This window comes from Onychomys torridus, chromosome 19 (assembly GCF_903995425.1).
Source record: "Onychomys torridus chromosome 19, mOncTor1.1, whole genome shotgun sequence".
NCBI lineage: Eukaryota > Metazoa > Chordata > Mammalia > Rodentia > Cricetidae > Onychomys > Onychomys torridus.
The window spans coordinates 52,332,843-52,359,647 of NC_050461.1; the positions used below are offsets into that span (position 1 = coordinate 52,332,843).

The window sequence follows — 26,805 nt, forward strand, 5'->3', positions numbered from 1 at the left end:
CTGGGAGCCTCACCTCCCTGCAACACTGCCCAGCCCATGCCAGGTCTCGGTTGGGACAGCCTATGTTCTGTCTGGCTTCCTGAGATAAAATGACTTCTGAAACTGGAATAAATTTCTATCCTCTGTTAGCGATATTCATTTTTCCATTTTCCTTTAAACCCCAGAGCTCCCAAAATACTAATAGTAAACAGATGGCATGCTGCCCTGACTAGGAAGATCTATGTATTCTTAAGAAAGAACCCGTTTTATGGGGATTCATAGAAAGGGTTTCATTTTATTATTCAGATAATTCAGCGATTCATTACTTCATGCAGAGGAAATCTGTTCAGTGAAAGGCCATTTATCCTTACAGCTTTCTGTATGGTATAGTAGTATATTTTTCATGGCATTGTACATTTCAAAGTATTGAATTTTGAATAATTTAAACATTTATCAAATTTTGTTCTACACATTTATATGATTTTATTTCCACATTATTAAGTCAGATGCTACATGATAGAAAGTAATCACTCAGAACATCTGAGGAGTATTGACCATCTAGCATTTCTTGTGTCTATTGACAGGTCCATGTGAGTATTTTGTGAGTGTGTTAATCTCTGAGAGGACCAGGAACGACAGGTGTCAACTCTGCAGCTCCCCCAGAGCTGTGTGCTAGCCTACACAGTGAGAGTGGGTCATTGTAATGTCCACCTCCATGGCTTGGGACCATGGAGAGAAACTCCCACGGACAGCAACAAGGCACCCCCCATTATGGAGCCCTGCAGAGGAAGGAAGGTAGCAGAGATGTAGGCAGGGCCAGCAGTGGGGTTCTCTGAGATTCCGTTAGCACCCCCTATATCTAGCATCCCAGCATTCCCTTCACTGAGCCAGCTAGTGCTCTTAGAAGGTGTGCAGCACACACACACACACACACACACACACACACGCACGCACGCACGCACGCAATCCTCCTGTGTAGTAACATTGTCACAGCCCTCAGTAAGTGAATAATTACTTAATGGAGGCTGTGTGAGTATAAATGTGGCAGATATTTCTTCCCTGAGTGCCAGCGGATGTTGGGAGGAAACAGTGGGGATTTTCCCTCTGAAGGAGCAATTTCTGTTCAGTGGGATGTGGATGGTCACATCACATTTGGGATTAAAATTTGTTTTTAGCAAATTGGATTAAAAGGCTAAAATCACTTAATATTGTGAGCAACAGTACAAATTATAGGTACACTTATGTGTACCCTTATGCAAGACCTGAACTGTAGTTGGGTACATTGATTTGTATTAACATTTATAGTTCTCCTTACTAAGCTCTTGTCTGCACATGAGGCGTTGCCTTCAAGTGGACATTTACATTCCAACAAGAAACCCTACCACCTAGAGCTCTGAGTGCCTGTCTAGAAGCTACTCTGTAGAAACCAGGCATTTCCACTGTGCTGCCATGTAGGATAGGAATGCCCATCCACTGCTACAGCAAAACCTCCTCACAGGAGGCCTTGGCCAGATTGCAACCCCAAAAGTCAAGTGTCCTGTCACTTTCCTACCTAGACACTGAGTGCCAGCTCTGGTAGCCTTCATGAAGAAAGGCAGTCATTTGCACTGCCACAGAACTCCCCGAGGACTACCCACTGCAGGGTGTCTGTAGTGCCTGTTACAGCTGCGGATCTGGTCCTCATTCTGAGGGTGTGACCTGGAGGCGGTATTAGTAATAAACTCCTCGGGTGATTTTCACATGCACAGGCATGACAGCCGCAGATAGGGAGTGTTTTGCTCAGTGGTCGCTTTGATCGATCACTGTCCACCTAGGGGAAAGAAAAAAGGCAAACACCCTTAGACAAGGGAGGAAGCAGGCCGACCAGGGATGCAGCAGAGAGCGAGCTGAGGGACTGGATACATCATCTTAAGCTGGAAGACTTAGATGCCAAAGAATGTCAGTGTGCCAGGCTCCTCGGTGTTCCTCCTGGCTGGAGGAAACACCTCCCTGCTGGAGTAGGCCAAGCTCCAGAGGCCGGTTCAGACTCTGTCACCTGGGCACATGGAGCCATGCCCACCTCATGCTCACTGGCATTCCCACAGAAGGCTGTGGTGTGAGGAAGGGTCTGCTGGCCTGTGCTGTGAGGAGGGACGTTGCCTAGGTCTTTCTGTAGCTCTTCCACATGCTATATTACCTGTTCAGTGTATTCTGCCACACATCCAACCTTCAAGCAGGCAGTGCTTGAGATGTGAGGGCAGAAGGATCACAGTGAGTTTGAGGCTAGCCTGGACAACATGGTGAGCTCTTTAAGCCAGCCTAGGCTACAGAGAGAGGAGAGCTTCAAAACATAGCAACAACCAATTCATGAACAGGGTAGGCCTTTTGTGTGTTTCAGAATGACAGAGTATCTCTAGAATGTGGGATATTACCAAGAAAGGAAAAGAGCCTTGTGTGCCTCACTGCCTTTTGGGAACGGTTACAGCCTTGTAAAGAACAGAGAGAGAAGCTGGGAGGGAGCAGGTTGGGTTCAGCAAGTCCTCTGTTCTCTGAGTTCTTGGGAATGTGTGAATCCACCCACCTTAGGACCTTGACCCCTGGTGGCTTTCAGAGGTCATTTTAGCTCTTCAATTCCAGTGGTTGGGCCAGAGCCTGTACTTGGAATGTATTTACATTTTACATCACTCGGACAGCCCTTGCTATAGTCTCAGATGCTGTTGAAGCAGATCCCTTGCTGCCCTGGCCATACCCATCCAAACTTCACACTTTGGATTCCTGGGAACTGGAGAATAAGCAGTTGATGGAAAGAGTGAAACATAGTGCCCCCGAGAGGCCACTGCCCTGGAGGGATGGCAGCTATCTGGCCCTGTGCAGCGATTCTTTGAAAGTTTGGTTAAGTCAAAACTAAGCATTTCAGTAAAAAGAAGTAAAATCCACAATAGGAAAGACAACACAATCATGTAGTAAAAGAAGAACCTGAGCCGGGCGGTGGTGGCGCACGCCTTTAATCCCAGCACTCGGGAGGCAGAGGCAGGCGGATCTCTGTGAGTTCAAGGCCAGCCTGTTCTACAAAGTGAATTCCAGGAAAGGTGCAAAGCTACACAGAGAAACCCTGTCTCGAAAAACCAAAAAAGAAAAAAAGAAGAACCTGTGTTTTACTTAGGGAGTCACTCTATCCTCTGTCTCTCAAAATGATAGCGCGGTGCAGGTACATTTGCATACCTGGGATGCCCAGTTTCAACTAGATCGTAGAGAAGAAATTTGGGGAGTTTAAATTCCACATATGCTTATATTCATCTGAGTCTGATTATGAAATCTGTGTGAATTACTGCTGATTATTGTTGTACAATTGGCTTAGTTCTTTGTGCTCAAAATTATTTTTGTGTACAGTAATGTGTGAAATGCATAAAACATCACTATTCCTACTGCCAAAATAATATCTAGACATAACTTCTAAATTCTGGCAAAACAGTCAGCTGTCACCTCTGGAGCAGCCGGATTTGGCAGAAGCCACATGTTATGACCTTCCCTCTCTCCGAATCGTGCTGGCTGCGGTGGCTCTGAGCAGAGTCTGCAGAAGAGTGGGGCGGGCCGATCATCATGCACAGGCCCCTTTCCCTCTGCGCTGCTTTTATTTCCTCTTCTTCTGAGTGTCCAGGCTCACTAATTCCTGTCTCATTGGGCCCTGCAGAGAAGCCGCACGAAAGCAACCCTGCTTTGAACGAGGCGGTCTTCTGCTGTAATATTGCTCAGCTGCCTTTTTTGAGGCTTCACACATTCACAGAAATAACACATTTTTAGCTGATCCCAATAGATTTTTCTCTGCAGCTGCATCACTTGAAAAAGCTTTTTGTTCCACTTCTTAAAGTCTAAGTATTGAAAGTAATTTGAAAAAAAGAAAAACATCTCAATTATGATTTGTGTGTGTTGTGATGACTTTAAGGACTGACTGAGCAGCAAATGGGCTTTGCAAACCCAGCTAGTGCGCCTATGGAAACATGGGATTTCAGAGCACGGTGCTGAGTGTGCCATGTAAACTCCAGGGCACGTGGAGGGGTAGGCTTTTTGGCAGGACCTATGGTCTCAACCTGCAGTGATGCTAACGATATTAACAAATTAGCACCATGGAGCTTGCCAGCTAACTCACCAGAGCCTGCTCATTCTCTCACTGCTGTAATTAAAACTAATTATTTTCTAAAACATAGTAACACACGAGTATGGGCAGTGATGGTTTTGTAGTGGGCGATCTGCGGGGCCTTTTGAAAGCTGGTTTGGTTTGCTTTTCCTTTTCTGGTACGTAGTGATCCCTGTGCCCTGCCTGCCTGAGCCCATACTAGCCATTGCAGCATCTGAGGCAGGCCCACTTTATGAAACCCATGGCTCTGTCATCTTGACAGGAAGTGATTGCAAATTGCTGCCTCAGTTTCCCCTTGTTCCTTACACATCTGTTTGCATCTCACTGGCAGCTCCTCTAGCTCAGGGTTGTGCAGATAACAGTAGGTGTTATGGAAATTCAGCTTGATTCCCTGGATAGCTACACTGATTGCCCTCAGTAGGCTGACTCCTCCCTCAGAAAGAAGCTGTTCACCTGAGTATGTCTGTTGGTGTGTACAATGAGTATGCATGAGTCAGTTGTTCTCTGGACCTTTATCTGGGGCCTACATGGAGCTTGGGGCATCTCTCAGCCCGAAGATAGAAAGTGTAGGCTGTAGCAGGAGCTCCTGTGGTGTCTCATGGGCGGTAGTGGGTTGATGACTGCAGGCTGTCTGCCAGCTGGGGGGGTGGGGGGACAGCAGCCCCTGTAGAGTCTAGGAACCTTCCCCCCTGTAGAGTCTAGGAATCTTCCCCAAGTCCTCAGTATGGCTTTCCTCCTTTATCATAGACTAGACCATGTGAAGTAGCCAGGATTTTACAAACAGATTACTTGCACTGAAGAAATAGAGCACCAAGCCCTCTAGAACCTGGGTGATAGATACACACTGAGGTGGCTTCCAGCGATTCATACGACTGCCCATTTCTACTTTTGCCAACTCTCTTAAGCTGTGATAAAGAAATAAATGCTATAAGCTGGCCTCAGAGTCTGCCTCCCCCACCATGGAAAAGAATTTTAGGCATCAGTGTGCTCCAGGAGCCCATGACTCTTTTCTCCCCTTTCTTTCCTTCCTGGGGAGCTTGGGTGCTGGGTGCTTCATGCCATAGTTCATATGAGCAGAAGGGCTATGGTACATCCCAGGTATAATCCTGACTCTCTCTCCTGTTCTCCATTAGCATCTATGGGTCTTGCAGATATGATGTCTCCCGGCGAATCCAAACTGTCCGTGCCTCTGAAAGCAGACGGGAAAGAAGAAAGTGTGCCCCAGCCTGAGAGCAAGTCGAAGGTATTTCCTCCTCCTGCCTGCCTGCGGTGGCCACTGCCTGCAGGGCTGCCTTGCTGTTCTCTGCCTGGTGCTGAGACACTCACGTTTCTTCTCTTCATGGCTTCATGTGCCACTTGTCTGCGATCTTTCCTATCCCACCACCCCTCGTGGTGTGGATCTGAAAGCTACTAGTTCTTACGGCATCAAATCATGGTGGGGGTGGGGGATGGAGGACAAAACCTACCCAAGAGATGCTGCTGGGAGAAGCAAGGGATGTCTCTTGCCTGGGGTGGATGCTTGCAGCCATTTTTCCCTGCCTTTAGTTCAAGCCCCTCAGCAGCAGCCTACCTTTTTTTTTTTTTTTTTTTTTTCTTCCTTGCTTTATTTCTTAAATAAGGTGAATGGCTTTTTTTCCTCTTGGTTTCTTACTTTCTTGCATAAGGGATACCCGTGCTCAGCATTCCATCTAAGCTTGAAATGAGCATGGTGACTGTGTGGCCTTTCCAGCATCCAGCAAACTGACCAGCCATCCTAAGACTGTTTTAGTGCTTTGCTATGTGTACATTTTCGTGTGTGTTTGTGCATGTCTTTATATATGCATTTGTCTCACACACACACACACACACACACACACACACACACACACACTCTGTTAAGCGGGGTGTGACTTTGGCTGTTTTAAATAAAGTCTGCTGTACCTTTACCGCTCTCTCTCACCCCTCCACCACAGGACAGCTACAGCTCTCAGGGTATTTCTCAGCCCCCGACCCCAGGCAACCTGCCAGTCCCCTCGCCAATGTCCCCCAGCTCCGCCAGCATCTCCTCCTTCCACGGAGATGAGAGTGACAGCATCAGCAGCCCAGGCTGGCCCAAGACGCCATCAAGCCCTGTAAGTGGCCCTGGTGGTTTGTGGGGGGGGCTGGGGGTTTGGGGTGGTAGTTAACTACACTGTAATGCTTGCTGGTTTGCTTTATAAGACTCTCCATTGTTAATCCATAAACAAGCAGAATTTATACATAAGTGCATTAGTAACAGCAAATGCATGTGCGTCGCAGATCTTTCCAGTGTTATTAGCAACTGTTCTGGGGTGAAGACCCACCTCCACGTGGAGTACACTGATGCTTTGGGGCTCAGACACTTCCTGGGGGTGCATGCTGTATACCACGGAGGGTCTCTCTAAAACCTGCTGCTGTCATTTACATGGACGCTAGTAGCAGCCAGGACATAAAACGACACATTTGGCTCTTTGGTGTAACTTTGTCGTGGGCTATTATATTTAAAACGTGATTCCAAAGCTACTTACCTGGAATAAATGAATAGATATTGCAGCTGGGTACAGTGAATCATAACAGCAGCCCATCTCATTTATAAACTGTATGTCTGAAAGGGACAAAGTTACAGAAATGTTAGTGCCTGTGGATTTTTGGACTAAGAATATGTACCTGCATCAGAGCCACTGAGAGAGACAAGTGGCATTCTGCACAGAATACTGGCTATCTTGAGGTAAGTGTGGCATATAAATGACAGCAGGACCATATACGTGCCAGGAAATGCTCTTTTGACTACCAAATTGGGCCTTTATTCCTTCTAAAAAAATTTATTCTGTACCAATAAAAAAAAAAAAAGTAATGTATTATAGTAACCTTTTACTTTACATTCATATAGGGAATCAAAAGATCTTTTAAAAAAACTTAACATGAAATTAGTTGTCAAGAAACTTAATTAACATGCTGATCTGTTAAGACAGTGTATTAAAGAGCCCAGCTCGGAAAGAGTGAGTTGGAGGGAAGAAGCCCCTAGCTGTGTAGGATCTGGCAATCTAGTCAAAACCCAAAAGGAGGCTGCCGTTAATTACCCATCCACTGGGTTAAACATACAGAACCCAGCATGCTGAAGAGCCGGCAGTGAGTGTAGCAAACATTTGTGAAACTGCTGTAACCAACATTTCCCTTTTCAGAGCAGGGAAGGGTGCTCCGGGCATCCCCTACCCGCAGAAGGGTTTCAGTTTTGAAATACCCAGAGTGAGAAGTGGCCCACTTCCAGCCAGATCAGAGGAAGGAGGAGCCCCCTCCCATTTTTATGTGCTATGGTGTTGTTGGCTTTGAGTCTCAGAAGGCAGCCAATATTGTGTGGGTTCGGGGAGGGGGGGTTGTTTTGTTTTATTTTTTCAGTAAACCACCCTGGACGTTTTTTCTCCTTCTTTCTCTCTTCCTTTCTGTCTGTCTCTTTGTAACAGGAAAAAGCATATGAATTAATAATGCTAAATGAATGGGAAGAATTCAAATACATTTACAAAAACATTTGCATATTGGCTCAGTGGTAGAAAATGGTAATGTTTAAAACTTAAGATAATAATTGAGAATAATTAGTGAAAATTAAGACCTCTAATAGACTGGGAAACATGATGTAACATTCATTATTGGTCATGGAATTACAGCTGATAGAGATAGGTGCTGTGTTCCAACTTCCTACTCAAGCTGTGCTTATCCAGCGAGGCCTGTGCAAAACCCTTACCCAGAATTCTGCTGGATGTAATGGCACATGCCTATAATCCCAGACGAGGGACACTAAGGCAGGAGGATCATGTTTGAATCCAGTGTGGGCTACATAGCAAGACCCTACCTCAAAAATAAATTCAACTTTATTTCAATTAGAAAAGCAAACTAAAGTAAATGACTCCATTTTCTGAGGATTACACTTGAAATTTAGCGTTTTTCTTTTCTTTTTTTTTTTTTTTAATAGTGCCACATATCTCCTTTCATACCATAAACAGTTTTGTGTTTAGGAATCTGCAAACAAACCTCAGGCTCCAGTGCTAAACAAGGACAAGAAAGGCTGTGTTTGCCCAGTGGAACATGCTAGGCTCTTGCTGTGTCCTCTGCTGTGGGATGGATATGGCTGAAGGGGAGTGAGGGAGTGTGCCCTGCAGGACTCACACCATTGGTGCTTCTGATCGCTGCAGATGTATGCGATTTAGGAATACTGAACTGCTCCTTCTGAGGTGCCACTTGAGTTTGCTTGAAATTGCTCTTAATAGTGTCCCCAGTAGAGCGTTGCCAGTAGCAGGCATGAAGGAGCCGGGCAGAATAACAGAGCTACTGTGGTTGCCTTGACAGTGTGCTATGGACCAACAGTGCTTTGTTAGAAAACATTCTAAAATATAAATAAAGATTTGTCCATACACATATACACATACATAGAACCAAGCATATGGTAAAGACTGCTAAAATGTAAATCTGCCTCAGAGGCTTGAGGATATGTGCATTTCAGCTTAATTAAACTATATGCAAGGAAAACATTTGTGGCACCATAAGAATCTCTTGCTGTAATTTCTCAGCAACGTCCATTCCTTTTTTTCCCCTCCCCAATGTTTTCCGAACCTGGGATACACTGTTCACAGCAGAGAAGCAGTTCCAAGTGGCCCTGGGACACCTGCAAAAGATACTGGGTCTTCCTGAAGGCCTTTCCCACTGTCATAGGCAGTGTCTCTCAGAGACCATCCTCAGATGGGGACTAGAGAGATGGCTCAGGGTCTAGTCCCCAGCACTCAATGGTGGCTCACAACCATCTGTGACTCCAGCTCCAGATGCTCCAGCACCCTCTTCTGATCTCCAAGGGCACTGCACACACATGATACACATACATGCAGGCAACATACACGTAAGATAATAATCAATCTAAAAGAATAAAAACTTCCGCACAGGGTCCAGTGTGTAGGAGAAAGGAATAGCTGTGTTCAGTGGCATCCATGAGCATTTGTGTTCTCTGCTGGGCTCTACTGATGAGCTCTCTAGTTCTCTTCAGATACCAACATCTGCCTTGGACAGTGATTTGGCTCACAAGCGAGCCTGGGGCCCGGGAGGTGTGTGCTGTTGTTTCCCACTGTGGCCTCACCGAGGCCACCACATTCATGTCACACCTTCTGTCCTGTGCACAGGGCTGCCGGAGTCCGCTGTCACTGCTTACCTGAGCACAGTCAGACTTCTTACACAACCTCTTGTATTCGCAAGCGTTTGTAGACCACATCTCAGACCGTTAGTGTGAAGGACACTGTGCCGAGTGAGTGCAGTTAGAATCACCAAGCTTGAGTGTAGGTGGGAGGGTAGCTATATCAGACAGTTCACTGCAGAACAGAGCTTTGCACTCTGAACACAGTACTACAAGGAGCAATCCAGCATGTGAGGGAGGAAAGCTGAGCCCTGGTGTAGATTAGCCAGCAAGCCTGAGAGATCCTCACATAGTCACCTACATACTTCAGCCATGTGAAACGCTTGTACCTGCACAGTAGAGCCATAAAAATGCTCAGGGGGAGATGCAAAGCTATCAGTAACTATTATCTTTTATGCTGGAGAGATGGCTTGGTGTGTGTGGGGGGGTCCTTGCTGCCCTATCAGGGACCCATTTCAGTGACCAGCACCCACAACTCATGCTGTGTGGCTCATATGGACACAAACATATACACGCATAACTTAAAAAACACCTTTTGGGAAGCTACTCATTGCCCTTTCCTAATTATAAGGGAACGGATTGGAGTAACACAGGTTAACAAAGAAAAGTCACCTAATTAAAATCTGCATATGCAAACTATACCAGTATTTTAGGTCTGCTAACAGCGGAGGCAGACACTGCTGTACTCTGGTCCTTAGGGAAGAGCGCACTGTCCTGAAATGGAGGCTGGGTCCTACCTCCAGGAGTGTGGCAGAGCTGTTCAGGTCTTTGAGGTCCCCTTTAAACAAACGCCCGCCTTAATGCTCTTCTCCTTAAAGCACACTGGTGAACCTTGCCTCCCAGTTGTTCGTGAGGGAACTGTAATATCCGACTATAGGGGAGATTGCTTTTTCCCTCATGTTCTTATTCATTATTTCATTTTTTAAAAACACTGGGCTAATGCTCGAGTGGCCCTTCCTAAGAGAAGCGCAGCTCTCGGCCACCATGGAGCAGCCACCTGCTAACGGCCGTCCTGTTGACGGTGGCCAGGCTTTTCTGCAGGGTTACTGGTGTGAACAGTCAGCTCTGCTGACAATTTCTTCTCCTAGTAAAATGATCTGTGATGTTTCTGTAGAAAATAGTTTGTCATTTGGATATTATATATACATGTATATTGTAAGTGTGGTAAATTCTTATCTAAAGTAATTTCTGAAAGACTTGCAGTTTAAGTTCAATGCCAGAGTCACCCCTAAAAGATCACACTTACTTCCCATTCTGACCATGTCACCTCCCCACCCTGCCCTTCAGGACTGGGGGCTGAATTTAGACCTTCCTGAATACTGTCACTGCACTCTGCCCCCAATCCTTCCCTTACCTCATTTTTTTCTAATTTGAGACAGGGACTCAATAGTAACTGTGCAGGCTAGCCTCAAACTTTGTGATCCTCCTGCCTCAGCCTTCCAAGTAGCTGGGAGTACAGGTTTACACCAGTGGCCCAGGTCGCCCGTGTATTTCATGTGCAGATTTTATGCTCCAGTAATGGTAAAGCCAAAGGCGGAACATTTTAGGCAGAATGGCCTATAGAGGGGAAGCTGCCACTTGCCGAGCCTGGAGCGGGTTTTCTAGGGCACTAGGCACCCTGGGACGCTTGTCTAATAACCCGTGTTCACACTAAGAAGCTCAGACACCTTACCTAGGGAGAGCTGGCCGCCACATGCCACAGCTTTGGCTGCCCAATGGCTTACAAACTCCAGCAGCATGGAGGCACACCTGTCCCCTCGTCCCCTCCTGTCTGTGGTTTCTACCCTCCTGCACACTCTGCGGCAAGCGCCAGCTTCTACCACGTGGCTGTGTTTCCATAAGGACACATATTAATCATTCTTATTTTGAGAAAAAAGTAGGAATGTATTACTGGGGTTAAGAGGGCTCTCTGACATCAGACATGAGAAGTTGGACCACAGGTATTCATTCTCTGGGCCGTCGGTCTTTTAGTTTTCAGAAGCATATTAGACTTCATTGGAACCGTGCCTTCTGGGATTCAATGCTTCTATCAGAGTGTTTAGTTTAGATTTAGTTGTTTTAAGTGTTAAAATGAAGAGTTTGGACCCTTTTATTTAAAGTCAAAAAGTATGTTATTTAAGAAAATGTATAATTTGTGCCTGAACTAGCAGCCTTCATTCCTAGCTGTTAGGAGATAGCCGTGGTTTTTAAATGTATGTTCTTGTGCTTACCAGTTCTCTGCTCTTCCCTCCCCTCCTCCCACTGCCCCACCCTGCCCCTCGTGCCCACGCACACATTTCTGACACTAGAAGTCCAGCTCATCTTCCACCACTGGGGAGAAGGTCACCAAAGTGTACGAGCTGGGAAACGAGCCGGAGCGGAAGCTGTGGGTCGACCGCTACCTGACATTCATGGAGGAGAGGGGCTCCCCGGTGTCCAGTCTTCCCGCAGTGGGCAAGAAGCCCCTGGACCTGTTCCGACTCTATGTGTGTGTCAAGGAGATCGGAGGTTTGGCGCAGGTGAGAGTGGGTAAGGGCATGTGTTGCAGACAGGCCTTTGGATGGATGCCTCAGTTCGGGATGCTACGTTTTTGTTTCAGGTCTTCTCTCACAGAGGAAAAGCTAAGCGTGTAGGAAGGTCAACTCTGTATTCTGTAGTGGCCGGAGAGGGCTGTGACTCCTCACTCTCCCACCCACTTGTGTGGCCTGAGTTTCCTCATCTATTCCAGATTGCTAGCCTTTTTACCCAGCAGCTCTAGAATTCTCTGGAATCTGCTACAGATTCATGGTAGATACTCCAGAAGTGATTTAGACATGACTAAATTCATTATGTAAGTCAGATAAAGATCAAATTCACTATTATAAATTCAGACTGAGTATAGTGGGCCCAGCTGTAATCCCATACTTGCGAGGTGGAGGCAGGAGGATCAGGAGTTCAAGGCCAGCTTCAGCTATGTGGGACCCTGTCTCCAAAGAAAACAGAAAGAGAAATTCGGCCATAATGGTAAAACTATGCCCCAGCTCCTGGATAGCTACAGCACTAGTATCCTAGTAGCCCACAGGGCCAGGTAAGCAGGAGACATACCCAGGTACAGAATTCAAGGTGGTACTCATCTGTCTGTGCACATACTCACCAATACTTGTTGACTGTTGGGGTAGGTGTCCCCTAAATCTTGTGTCCTCAGCACTCCACTGTGTTCACACCATTATTTTTGGTGAGGGGTCTGGTTGGAGTGGAGGTGTACTGTCATGAAAAACAGCTAGCTCGTGACATAGCGCCGTACCTCACCTTGACCTTTATCTGTGCTACTCACAAGGCATGGGTCACTAGCCCCAAGAATAGGGGAGGAAACTCCTGTGTAATGAAATCAATTGCAATAGTGTTGTGGCCCGGGCCTGCTGGTGGGTAAGCGGCAGAACCAGGCCTGTCTGGTGGCTGTTCCCATTGCTCCCACTATGAATGGGAATCGCCCATGGAGTTCCTAAAGACTGACCATCAGATTGCCACCCTAGCTCAGTGCCCTGGAGCTAGCTGGCTGGATCCCTGCAGTCTAGGCAGTTGGAATGGGGCAACCAACACCCCATCCAGGTAGCCCCTCATTCCCAGGTGTCACTGAGGTTTCCGCATCTCAGTTCTGTGCTTCTGGGAGTTACAGGACAGATATTTGTTGTTGGCCTCTCTTCAGGTGCCTGCCCCTTTTAGTACTGAGGCCTATGACCAGGTCCCTTAGAACTTACCATAACCCATGCTAAGTTCCATCTCACAGCCCACATCACATGTGCTGGGTGGACCCCCTCTCCTCCCTCTCTCTGCACCCCTGCCCCTCCCATTCTGCTCTGTCTTCCCCAGGCTAGACTCTAAAAGAACAACTAGAATCCACTCACCAGGTGGCATGTGCAGCTCTGCTGGCATGGCTTATGTATGGCTGGGGACACTCGGGAGCAGTGTGTGCAGCTCATGCATGGCTGGGGACACTGGGGAGGCGGTGTGTGCAGCTAGGGACACTCGGGAGCAGTGTGTGCAGCTGGGGACACTGGGGAGGCGGTGTGTGTAGCTGGGGACACTGGGGAGGCGGTGTGTGCAGCTGGGGACACTCGGGAGGCAGTGTTGCTAGCATCATGCTGCGTTCCAACAAGCATGTGAGCAGGTACTGTGTCCTGACAGCTAAGCCTAGCCCTCTCCCTGACCAAGCAGCAAAGTTGCAGCCTGAATCAACCATGGCCTGTTGTCTGTGCTCTTCTGTTAAGTGCTGAAAAAGGCATTTCCCAGAGCCACCAGGCTGTTTATTGTGACAATTGAGTACTAAGTAAATGGATGTAAGGAGCCTTGTGCTAAAGTTTGGGTCCAGATACTCATTATCATGACCATTGCCAGCTACTCAACATCACACACATCAAAAAGCACAAGCCTCTGCCTTCACTGAGTTATTTGTGTGATAACTATCATTTCATAACACATTCCTGGGTAGGAATGAAAAAATTGAAACAATGCCCCCCATATTTTCTTTCTCTCTCTCTCTCTCTCTCTCTCTCTCTCTCTGTCTCTCTCTCTCTCTCTGTCTCTCTCTCTCTCTCTCTCTCACACACACACACACACACACACACACACACACACACACACACACACACCCTCTCTTGGAATGCTGATGTCTTCAACCTTGGGTAGGAAGCCCTGTAGGATACACATAACCTGTGCCCCAGACACTAAGCTGCTGGCCAACACTCCAGCTGGGGAGCAGCGATGCTGCTCTGGACACTCCCTGTGTCCATCCCACAAGGAGCCCCCGTGAGTGAGAGCTTAATGGAAGAATGCAGCCAGGGTCACAGGTGCACACTCTGGTGGCTGCTGGAAGGGAACGTTATTTTTTTCATGTAAGTACAGTGCTGTTGTTATGTGAGTGGTAGGTGCCTTTTTAGAGGTGAGGTGGAGATAGGTGCGGTGTGTGTGGGGGAGGGGTCTCATTCATCCTGGGGCTCAGGAACCCAGAAGCTCTTAAACAAATCTCTGGGAGACAGAGCAGGCAGAAGACCCCAGCAAGTGGGCTTTTATGTAGCCATCAGCAGTTCCTTAATGGCTTTATAACCGTGATGCTGTCTGTGTGCTGCTGAGTGGGAGCGATGAGCATTGGTTAAAAGAGCCAAGTGAAAAAAAGTAAGCCAGGACGTTAAGTGCTTGTGTGTCCCCTAGCTTTCAACAAGCCTCTCCGCCGCAAACCAACAACCCTGCCCTTTTTTTTTTTTTTTTTTTTTTTTCTAGGTTAATAAAAACAAGAAGTGGCGTGAGCTGGCAACCACCCTGAACGTTGGCACTTCAAGCAGCGCGGCCAGCTCCCTGAAGAAGCAGTATATTCAGTACCTGTTCGCCTTTGAGTGCAAAATCGAGCGTGGGGAGGAGCCCCCGCCAGAAGTCTTCAGCACTGGGGACGCAAAGAAACAGCCCAAGCTGCAGCCGCCATCTCCTGGTAAGTGGCAGCGCTACAGTTCAGGGCGGCTGCTGAGCCAGACCCCAGAGCTGGGAGAGTGACAACCGACCGACCAGAGCGAAATGTGGATGCCGCCCCTCGCGTCAGACTTCGAAGGCGGCAGCACTCCTTGTCTTTCCTCAGTTCATGAGAGTGGACTTTAGAACCCTGAGCCACACACCTTTGTTTCTAATACAAGGACTTAAAAACATCCCAGCTACCTCTAGACAGAGTAAACCCCACACGAACCCAGTCCAGTGTTCCACAGCCCCAGTGCTGCCCCCTTCAGGCCAAAGGCAGGCTTGCACTGCTTCTCCTGTCTGGGCCACTCCAATTTGTACTTTTTAAAAATAGGAGATTGGACTTAGTTTCTGCTGTTTCCTGTCCAGCAAGTTCTCACCTGGAGGGAACCCCTCCACCCATGCTGTTGGGAACGGGTCACGCTTTTCAGCTCTCCATTTGTCCCCCATTAGACTGTCAAGTGTGAAATTACCAGACACTGTGAACTGGTAACTCCCGAGTTAGAGCCAGGAAGACACGAGCCTCCTTAGCTGTGAGTGGCAGCCTCACTCAGGAAAATCCCACCCTTCCTGGTTTCTAGTCTCTGGTCATCGCAGGGATCACATTTAAGCCTAGTTACCCTTCAGCACTTGGTGACACTATATTACAGTTGCTGTTCAAGGTAGAGCCTGTGTACTGACCCATCGCATGGCCGGTTCTGAAGCTAGCCCATGTTTCTTGAGCATGTACAGTGTGCCAGGCAACTTCTATATACTTGTCATTTTATCTCTGCATCAGCCCTGGATGCAGGAGCAATTTAAATGTCCCTGGCAGAGTAAAGGCAGATGAAGTCTCAGACCCCCAAAGCCACACAGTGAAGGTGCAAGAGGCCTGTTTGAGATGTTTAGCCGTATGTTGTTCACTGAACCCACCAGATACCTCAGCCTGGATGGAAATGCCTTTGAAATAGGCCCGATGTTTACATCTAGAAGCCCAAGAAAGAATGCTGTTGGCTTCTCATGATTCTCTGGCCACTGTCAGCATTGCAGAGCTGCTACTGTTGGCAGTCCAGAGGTCTCAGATAAATACAGCCAGCCATGCTCTGCTCTGACCGCCCTAGAGGAAAAAAACCTCCCCTCCAGCCTCACCCTTTATGATCCTGAACTTTCACCATTCGGGGTGTACCTGAGCACTGGATAATCTAATTTTAAAAACCACACAACGTTACATTCAGTTCACAGAATGAAAGAGACTGCCCATGAACAGCTCTGAAACTGTTTTTCCAAAATAAAACCCCAGTGGGGTGCAGGGTCCAGAGCAGTAATGTCTGCAAAGATCTAAAGATGCATTTTATGTGTCAGGAAAGAACTTGTGTCCCTGAATGGCCCACACTTGTGTGTGGAGAATAGCTCTCCCAGCATGCCTCAGCCTCAGTACAGGAAGCCCTGCCGAGGTACAGATCCTGCAGAAAGTGGAGGCCTGTTCCCTGAACAGCCAGTGCTTTTTTTCTGCGGTTCAGAACCACTGCTTTTATGGCGAAATTATCATTTTAACTGCACAAAGGAGCATGGCTTACCCATGCACTTCTTGGTCCAGATGGAGGCAAGGTCCTGCTGTGATGTGGGGATAGTAGAAGCAAAGCTTCCTGGTATTGCCTGTAAAGTCGGTGTCCTTTCCAGAGAACGCATGCACTGTGCACCAGTCCCCAGAGCCCGTCCGGAGGGCAGTGATCACCAGGATCCCTGTAGCCCGTAGACAGGCTTGTGTGACAGCTCTGCATGCAGCCGATGGCCTCCCCGGCTCCAAGACTCTTGTGGAGATGGTTGAAGAAAGCGATTCCTGTGCCAAGATGTTTTCTTGACCTCTTTTAACATGTGATTTTTAAAGCTGGTTTTCAGCTAAAACTTCTGTGCCAGCACATCCAGGCAAACGAGACCAAAAGATTTCTAATGGCTATGCTAATTTGTTCTCCTAACCTTCCCCGAGTCAAGAGTTCCTAAATCATGTGTCTGTGCTCTCAGAGGATTCCGGAGTTTGAGTCTGGCCAGTTTTGATTGGCTGCGGCTTTATTAATCTGAAGTTGAGTCAATCGAGCCTCCCCCTCTGCAGCTGCATCCTGCAGACAGACACTCTGCAGGCAGATGCACCCCTGACCTCCGCGGGGGGCCTTGGCTTCCAGTCTGCCTCTCTGAGGTGCCAGTGGGATCCTTACCCTGGGCTTCCCCAAGGAAGTTTGGTGGAGAAGTTTAGTCAACAGCACGTGGCCCCAAGACTTGGGGAAGTGGAGCTGAGGAGTGGGGCAGGGAGAGACAAGGAAGCTCCATTCAGATATGAAGTCTGTAACCAAAACCGATCCATCTTGGCTGGCAGGTGGCTGACTGCATTTCTATTATTAGCTGACAAGTGATGTCACAAAATCTGTCATGGTTCCAACTAGGGAATCCTCAGAGGACGATAAATGAGAAAGGGGCCGCAGTAACAAAGGTGCCCTCTGGGTGACCTCTAGTCCCTAGACCTGGGACACATCAGCTGTTCTTCTCACACTGTTCCCCACACCCCTCCCACCAGAACTGGGGCACCGGGTTCATGCTGTGTAAATTATCTTCCCAGCCAGGAGCCTGGCAGTTCCCCCTCTGAAGTGTGTGAATGTACTTAACCTTCAGTAACCTTTCCATTGTTTACTTTAGAGTATACATTTGTAGCTTCTGGCAAAAGGTAGGGATATCCTAGAGAGCCAGCCAGCCTCCTCTGCTAATGGAGTTGTAAGAGGGAGTATTCTTTCTTTTTTTTTTTTCCCTGAAAGGAAAGGAAAAACACTGGCAAGAAAGGAAAAATTTTCCATTGTTTTATTAGCTATGAATGTGAATACTCTGTAAATAAGGGTCATTCGAACATCACAGCAGGCTGTGAGCCATATTTCCAAGGAAAGTGACCCAAAACAGATCCTTTCTCCGCAGTTCTGGGCATTGACAGGGCTGGTAGACTGTCGGTGTTTGTGAAGGCTCCTTGCTCACTCAGTGCAGACTGCCTTCTGAATACAAGTTTCCAGTGTTTTCAGTGTTTGTTAGTTTTCTACCTCCGTGAGGAGGAGAAGCCACCCCTAAGTCTTCCTGAGCTCCACATACACAGTGGGTATACACAGGCCACAGGCTGGGCAGCCCCCACCTGACAGACAACACTTGCTAAGAACAAGCTGTCAAGTCCAAAGGACACTCCAATCCCCACACTCCAAAAGGCAGTCCATATATCCAGAAGTGAGCTCAAGCTGGACCATTGGATTTCAGGTGGTTAGATAAAAGCCACATTCCTCCAGAACTTGAGAAACTGGTCCCCATCTGCCAAACAGAGTCATTTCTGGAGCCTTTGATGGAAAGGACAAATGGCCGCCTGTTGTTGCTCATCAGAGCACATGAGGAGCCTCCAGCCCCTCACTATCCCAAATACCTGTTAGACATTTCGAAGTCCGTGCTCTCATGCTGCCTCCTAGGGTTCCCTCCCAGATACTCTTGTTCTCTTTATAAGGTACCCCCGCCCCCATGTTCTCGCTATGCTCTCTCTATTCTCTATCCCCTGCTATTGTCCCCTTTCACAGATATTTTTGGCCATACCCAGTGTGCTGGCCATGTCCAGTCTACTTCCGCCTCTGCTCTTCCAGATACCTCTGTCTGTTCTCTCTCTCATATCTACAAAACAACCTTAACCATATCATGGAGAGGTCATGTGAGCAGTTTTTGTTTTCCTTTGTCTCTTGCATACATAAGTGATGCCCACCTTTCCCATTTCTGACCTCTTCATTAAGTAATGGCTTGGGACTTGTTTAATGTCTGAAGTAAAACAAGGACTGGAGTGAGGCTTGAACCCTCCTCCACAGGAGAGCAAGTGTTGTTTCCCATATGCTGGCAGTCTGCAGTGCTCAGTCTCAGGTAGTTGTGCAGACTCCTTAAGGGTGGGGTGGGGTGACCCTTCAGTCGGCTACACTCTGTGTCCACCTGTCCAAAAGAGCTCAAATGCATCAGGCACAGATTCACCCATCCCTGCCTAACCAATGCGTTGAACCAATATCTATCTATTGACCATCAACATACTAAAGACTGTGATAGATGATAAAGTAGGCACTCTTTATATTTGTGTAAGGCAAGGTTAATTAACAATCCCACTTGAGTCTTGAAAGGGACTCACTTCTGAGCACTATTATTCTGAAGTAAGTGTCTCAGAACTCCGACCGCAGTCCTGAAGAGCTACAAACCGGCATGACGTATATTTGTAATAACAAATCTGAGTTACAGTTCAAATGATAGTGTTTTTAATGATAGAGCATAGATGTCCAATTGTTGCAAAGATATTAAAATAATGTAAGGTGCCTTGTTAACCTACAGAACCACTTTCCAGCGGCAGACATTCCCCGCTGCTGAAGAACCTATGTTCTTCTGAAGCAGAGCATTACAGACCATCAAACTGATGTGCCAAAATTCTCATCCCATTTCTTCTTTATTTACATTTAGAGCATCTCCAACAACGCTGAGTTAAACAATTTTCTGCCTAAAGCCTTCTTTTTTCTTAGACTCTTTTTCCCTGGGATAAATACGCCAGGAAGCAATTACCCAGTCAAACATATAACTATATTTTATGGCTCACAAATGAAGTATGTTTCTAAATGGTTTATTCAAAAATACTCCTTCACTGAGTAACGAGAGTAGAACTCGGGGTACAGCATCTGCCCCCGTATGAGGCTGCCTTCTGTCCTTACTGTATGTATGCTCGCACGCTCTCTCCCTTCCGCGCCTCTCCCTTCCGCGCTCTCTCCCTCTCTCACTCTATCCCCTTCTTAACACAAATGAAGTTTTAGTGACTGATTTTACTACGCTCCTGCTGTTTCCAGTAAAGTCTTACTTTTAATCCTGTCATATACATGGCTGTCAGCAATTACCTTCTTCAATAACCCCAGCTTCTTCCTTGTGTCCCTGACCACTAGCTAACTCAGGATCCTTACAAGGCCCACAGACGCCCCAGTCGACCGGCAGCAATTCGATGGCCGAAGTTCCCGGGGACCTGAAGCCCCCGACCCCAGCATCCACCCCTCATGGACAGATGACCCCCATGCAAAGTGGAAGGTATGTTCAGAGGACCCTGAGGTATGGAGTCAAGCTTTGCCTTGTTTTTGGAGCAAACTTATTAGAAAAAATGTTCTTCCCTGATTAGTTCTTAAATGTCTTCTTGCCACTAGTTTAGCATGTCATTTATGTGGGGTGGCTTTGCATTTGCCACTTTGGAGGGGTTTATTTCTTGAGCTCAGTGTGTACAGATGTGCTGCAATGTCACTCAGTTTTCATCTGTCTCTTTCAGAAGCAGTACAATCAGCGTGCACGACCCATTCTCAGATGTGGGTGATTCATCCTACCCCAAACGGAACTCGATGACTCCAAATGCACCGTACCAGCAGGGCATGAGCATGCCAGACATGATGGGCCGGATGCCCTATGAGCCCAACAAGGACCCCTTCAGTGGAATGAGAAAAGGTATGTAGAATGGAGTTTCTGCGTGGGCGTGGTCCAGAAGGCTTTCTTCTCTCCACAACCTGACAATCTGTTCACCCATTCATTTGGGACAGTTCTGAGCACGTGCCATTCAGCAACTCAGCCTCATTTCCCTGCTTAAGCTATAGCTGTAGGAAAACATAGCTTCTATGTGCCTTACTTGCCTGCTCCAGGTGTGCTTAAGGCTTAAGTCTGTGCCCAAGAAGCCAGTAGAAGAATGATGGACACCTGTGATCAGGAAGGGTCTGGTGTCCAGCATCATGAGCATTGTGTTAACTTGTGCTGAGTGCTCAGTAGAGATTCTTACGTAGTTCTTCAACGACTTAACAGACTTAGGAGGGAACAAAACCAGAGGCCATGACTGACGGAAGACAGCCAGTGTGCAGAAAGACGTGGAAATGGCAGAGGTGTTGGAGGAATGCATTGGAGGAAAGCAAAGGTCCTCAGACTGGTGTCACCAGGAAAGATGTGGGCTGTCAGCTCTCCACTGAGACCTCAGCAGGAGGTCGCTGGTCCTGTTTAAGAAGGGGCACACAGGCTGAAGGCCTCAGCTGCCAGGGAACAGGGCCCTTCAGCTGACTGGCGCGTTCCTGAGTTTGAGGTTTTCACCAGCTGAGAGATCTTACTAGGGGAACTGGCATGATTCAATTTTTTTAAGCAAGTATGAGAGTAACTGGTGGTCTCCAGGCATGCCTTGAAAGAGATAAGAGACCCATGGGGCCTTGGGGACAGGTGAGCCAGAGGTGGCAGGGCAGGAGTCAGAATCAAGCAGCTGAGAAAAGCCCTCTGGCTTTGAGGGTGGTGAGTGAGTGGGGAGGGGACTCAACTGGTTGGAAAAGGGCCAGTGGAGCAGGAGACTCAGTGTCTTGAGCAGCTGTGCAGGGAGCAGTTCGCAGGCTGTGTGTCTGGAGCTAGGCTGAGGCTGCTCCTGAGTGTGTATCCGCAGCAGTGGGACCTGTGAGCTCGGGAAGTGCAGGCATGTCAGGGACACCAGAAATACCAGGGCTGGATCTTAGCACCAGCCAGCCCCAAGGAGTCCATGCCGAGGTGGTGCATGCCGGCATCAGGTAGGAAGCTGGAAGATTGCTTTTTGGCATTCACCAAATGCAGTTCGGTCCTGGCAAATTAAACCCTATAGTATTTTTTAAATACTGAAGAAATTGTGGAGATGTTTTTGTGGCAGTAGTTATTCTGGAATCTGGTAAAGAATAGCAACTGGGTCATACTTAGATGTCATGATACATGAGTTTTGTTTTTGCTGTTTTTCTTTTTGAGATAGAGTCTCACTGTGTACCCCTGGCTGACCTGGAATGCTATAGAGACCAGACTGGCCTCAAACTCACAGAGATCCACCTGCCTCTGCCTTCCCCAGTGCTTGAATTAAAGGCCCGCACCACCACCCCAGCTGTGAGTTTCATGATACCCATAAATGGAGAGATGCATAAATCCCCAGCTTGCTTTGATGAGTATTATGGACTATAAAACTATAACAGAAGAATCTCAAATGTTTTAGCATTGGGTGTATACTAGTAAGCAAATGAGATTTACAATATTTCAAGTAGCAGTTATATAAAGCAAGATAAACTGTAATTTTTCCTTTCATGAATCTTGAGGCTACTTCTAAGTATAGGTTTGCAGAACATGTGATAAGTGCAGTAACCTTGAGAGCCAAAAGCCTGTTAGAAGTAGCTGGGGTTTAGTGGTGTGAGAGTGTTTCTGGGTCTGTAGCCCACCTTTAGACTCTGAAAATGTAACAGTAACATAGAAAATTAATCAGTAGTGTTTGGGGTGGGACCTCAGAATCTCCTGAATGGCAGGTCTGTGCCCTGCCGTGTGACAGCTGCAGGGTCCCCTCCTTCCTTCATACCTACAGTCTCTATTGTAGAAAGGGGCTTTCTGCACAAACCGAGGACCTGAATTTGGATCTCCAGTGTGCACATAAAAGCTGGGTGTGGTGGATATACCCACAACTCTAGCACCATGGGGGTGGAGGCAGAAGGAATCCCAGAGTTTGCTGGACACCCAGTCCAGCCAAGTTTGTGAGCCCCAGGTTCAATAAGAAAGACCTCATCTGAAGAATATGATGGAGCATAGAGGCAGAGAACATCACATGACTTCCCCATGTGCCCCATGCCTACGCACACAGCACAGAATGAATGTGGGCAGTTAAGGGAGCAGGTAGAGAGACATGCTGCTAGAGAGATAATGTGTCTTCACCAGCCCTGTCAGTCATAGATAAATAGCACAATTCTTATATATTTCAGCTCACCTGTTGCCTTATAGCATTGGAGCATTTATTACCACAATAAAGGAGAAACGGTCCACAGAAAACTTTTTCTTCCAGCTCTGATTTGTTGTAAATAAAATTTTCTATTCTTCAGTTTGCCTTATTCTGCAACTCAGACCAATTTGGTCCATGGAAACCACTGTTGGTGGTGGTGTCGATGGCCTGTGGTGGGCAGTCAGCCTGGTCTGAGAACCCTAACCCTGTGGAGCCAGCCTTGCCTGCTCACCACCTGCCTCCAGCCTACTTGTTCCTTTCTCTCTCTGAAGCTCTGACCAAGGTACCCAGTGTACTTGAGTATCTGTTGAATCCATACACATAGCTGTGTTTAGTCTTTAACTGGACTCTGGTGCTTAGCACTAGATGGGCCATTTCCTCCCATTTTACTCATATAAAACACTGGTGATTTTTGAAATAAACTCTTTCTGTGATTGTAGCAGTGTTTCCATGAGATGGGTTGCTGGAAGAGTTATTGAGTCCAAGACTAGGAATGAAGTGCCTCGGTCATCCTTTATGGGGTAGCAGACTGCCCCAACCAACCTGACTTCCGTCAGGGGAACTTCACCGTTTCTGAGGGCTATGTTATCAGGGGCATAGCTGAGGTCTGCAGAGTCTTTACTAGGAACCCAGCTAGAGCCTGGGACCTTTCTTTGTAGATTCTAGGGTAGCCTTACCATGGAAGGTGAGTTCCAAGAAGAAGATCCAAGATAACAAGCCCATTTGCAAGCTCCTGCAAGTGTTTGCTTGCATCCATCTTCCTGAGCCTGTTGGTCAGAACTAGCCATGGAACCCAGCCCAGTGTCATCATGGGAGGGGCCGACATGGGCTGTGACTACACATAGATGTGCTTCTGTGTGTGGCAGGGGGTGGCTGCCCACAGCTAGTACCAGCAGAAGTGGCAGCAGTTACTTACATGCACTGGCTGGGGTGTGCAGGTGTGGGGGCCCCTGCTTATTAAGCTGATTCTTACCAGCCACCATAACATCTGCCAATCAGATTGTGACTTACATTTCTGTAGTGTTCAGTGAGGCCACAGGTCTGTCACATGCTGAGTGACCATTTAGTTTCCTTTATGCGTGAACGGGTTTTTCTTGTTTTTGACTTACTATCTTTTTTTTGTTGATTTTTTTTAAAGACCTCTTTGTGTATTAGAGAATTAAACTACTTAACTTTAATTATGACACTTGACTTCTGTCTATCTCTGTCTTTCCATCTACAAAATGGAAAGTAATCTCAAAACTGGTTCTACCACAAGTGGATGTGAGCTCAGAGAGAAGGTAGCAATTGGGATATTTCTCCATTGGCCTCAGCACTGTATCTGGTCCACATGTGACAGCATTGACTTAGGAAACTTCAGTCAGTTTTGCCTCACAAAGAAGTAGCTGTCATCGAATGAAGACAAGTAGGAGCCATGGAGCAATTCAACATTAAAATATTTCATATACTTGCAGGCCAGTGTCTGGACTTAATACAGTTTTCTTCAGGCTCCGAGCAGATGCTTATTTGCATATGCACCCTCATTGGTGGTCTGGTTTTTTATGGAAACAGGTCATGGCTCATTCCATCTTCAGCTGCTCTTTCTTCTGTTTTTGTTGTTGTTGTTGTTTTGGTTTGGTTTTGTGTGTGTGTGTGTGTGTGTGTGTGTGTGTGTGTGTGTGTGTGTGTGACTATATGTACATATATACGTCTCTGTGCATGTATGCTTACATGAATACAGGTGCCTCCAAAGGCCAGAAGAGGGCCTCAGATCCCCACAGAGTTACAGGCCGTAGTGAAACCCCAGCCACTTTGGATGCTGGGAACTGAAGTCAGGTCTGGCAAGTGCTCCTAACCACTGAGCCTTGTCTCCAGCCCCTTGAGCCATTATGAATGTATATGTCGAGGTTTTCTGGCTTTTCCTTATATGGGTGAGAACTAATATAAACATATATTTCATGTCTTATTTACAACTCCTTCATGAGCTGGTATCTCCTCATTCTAGAGACAGTCATTAACATGAACGTTAGTAGCTTCCCCATTGCTATATGACAGGCAGCCACAGACTAGCCCTGACAGCGGAGGCTCTGAGTCAGCTCTGAGTCAGCTCTGAGTCTCAGGCAGCACCGAGGTGTTAGCCAGGACTAGCTTCTGAGTTCCCCTCAAGTTCATTCAAGTTGTTGGCAGGATTTGTTGCTTAGTCTCTTATGGTGACGGGGCCAAAGTGACCATAATATTGTTGGGTATCCTCCATGCACCCTTCAGAATGTGCCTCTTCCTATGACAAGGCTGGTAGGAGAGTCTCAGAGAGGTTCCATCTGTATCCTTCAGCCCCAGATTTGAAGGGTTGCTTGAATGCTCACTTTGGGTGAACGCACAGTCTACTGTAACTGTCACTACATCTGTGAATCTCTTGCCGAGGAACATACTGTAATCACGGAGCCACAGCCCAGCAGCCTGTTTCTGGGTCCCGCCTAGGTCAAGATCAGAGCCTCATGCTAAGCAAGCAGCAGGCATGCAGGTGTCTTTGAGGCCATCTCAAGATTCTGTTCCTTTGGGCACACTTCATATCCTTTCATTAGGATTGTGTTGTGTCATACAACATACAGGGATCACAGAAATTACTAGAAGGGATGTGTAGGCCCTTTGACTTTCAGAAAATGCTGAATTCTGTGCTTTTTATTTGAACTATCACAGTGCCTGGAAGTAGCGAGCCCTTTATGGCACAAGGACAGGTGCCCAACAGCAGCATGCAGGACATGTACAACCAGAGTCCCTCGGGCGCCATGTCCAACCTGGGCATGGGGCAGCGGCAGCAGTTTCCCTATGGAGCCAGTTATGACCGAAGGTGAGTGCTTTTGATGAAGATGAGCAAGTGTACCAGAAACTGCTTTCCTGGAATGTACCTGTGTGAGCCCTGGTGGCTGAGCCTCCAGTGACAGCACAGTATGTAACCTTTTTTGTGCCACCAATGACCACGTAGTGTCCAGTGGCTACTTAGAGTGGGTGGCCTCAGCCGGGCATGAAGAACTTGTCTCAGACACTCAGGGGCTGTTATTTATAAGCAGGTGTCTGCAGCATACCTCAGATTCAGGTGTCCTGACATGCCTGGGACAGGCCACTCTTCCCTCAGAACTCAGGAGCCACAGCACACTGCACCATCCCCCCCAAGCACCAGCGTCCCTCTGAGGCATCTGTTGTTACCACAGTGAGACAGCCTAGATGTGGTACCTGTGAACACTGCCAGCTTCCTGAGCTTTTCAGTACCGGGCCCTCCTCCCCATACTTCCTTGGGGATATCTAGGATATCACACTTGGCTCTTGGGCTTTCTGAGTTCTGGACCAAGGGTGTATTTTGCTCTTAACAGACATCTCTGGGAAACCCCACCATTCAGGGACACATGAGCTTCTCCAATGAAGCCATTTTGACACGTGGCAGGTCAGGCCACAGGATCACTCTTACACTGACTGTACTTAGGAAGACAGTGAGATGTCATGGGAAGGCCATCAGAAGCCTCATCCTTCACTGGTGACAGCGATGGGCTTCCTTCATGAAGAGATCCCTCACCTGTGCCCCTGGCTGACACCAAAGACCGCTCTTATATGGTGTATTCTCTGCTTCCCTCATGAGAGATGCTCAAGCAGGCTTTCAGTCTGTGGTTTGTACTTGTGGTTTATGAGGGAAAAGCATGAAGCCCCCAAGAGGAAAGGGCCTTGTCCTGTCTGTGGCTGTGGTGTGCTGGTGAAGGACAGAACTGATTTGAGTCCCTTCCTCCATGATCCTGGTATGGTTGGTGTCTGCACAGGGTGGCAGACCACACCTAGGCTCTCACCCGTACACTGCTAGAGCCGAGGGAGGAGGGATGAGTGGAGAGGACTTACACCAAGGAGTGGGTGTGAAAATCACCTTTATACCTGGAAAGGTGTCTCCCAGCTCTTCTGGGAGCTTGGCTCTTAAAGTGCAGAGCCACTGGTAACCAGGTGGCAGGTCTTCTCGGTGTTCTGCAGTTCGATTTTTCCTCATACCCTGCCCACGTGTGATGGGTATCTGTTGGCATCTTCTGCTCAGCAAGCTATCACCGGTGCCTGGTGTATGGAATGCGGGTGACCTTCAGCCATTGTGGATCCCTAGTACATGGGATAAGGGTTCGGTTGGGTTCGGTTGGGTTTTAGGACCCAGTAAGAGCTACTGATTTTTTTCCCCAATGAGATTAGACAGTTGTACAAGGACAGACTTCAGTAAGCTTTCTCTCCTATGTCCTCCCAGTGCCTGCTTTGACCAGACCACATCAGAGCCTTTCACCTCGT

The 26,805-nt window shown here is 47.6% G+C and overlaps 1 protein-coding gene across 4 annotated transcripts in view; it reads left to right on the plus strand.

Moving 5' to 3' along the window:
• Positions 1 to 26,805, plus strand: part of Arid1b (AT-rich interaction domain 1B) — a 369,773-nt gene that overhangs the window by 331,826 nt on the left and 11,142 nt on the right. For 2 of the 4 annotated variants that reach the window (XM_036168635.1, XM_036168631.1), the window contains 7 exons: positions 5,227 to 5,336; positions 6,046 to 6,204; positions 11,552 to 11,761; positions 14,499 to 14,703; positions 19,676 to 19,814; positions 20,047 to 20,219; positions 25,195 to 25,345. In XM_036168635.1, coding sequence (XP_036024528.1) covers positions 5,227 to 5,336; positions 6,046 to 6,204; positions 11,552 to 11,761; positions 14,499 to 14,703; positions 19,676 to 19,814; positions 20,047 to 20,219; positions 25,195 to 25,345 — 1,147 coding nt within the window. The remainder of the gene's footprint in view (positions 1 to 5,226; positions 5,337 to 6,045; positions 6,205 to 11,551; positions 11,762 to 14,498; positions 14,704 to 19,675; positions 19,815 to 20,046; positions 20,220 to 25,194; positions 25,346 to 26,805) is intronic. The other 2 variants (XM_036168632.1, XM_036168633.1) reach the window with 2 other exon arrangements.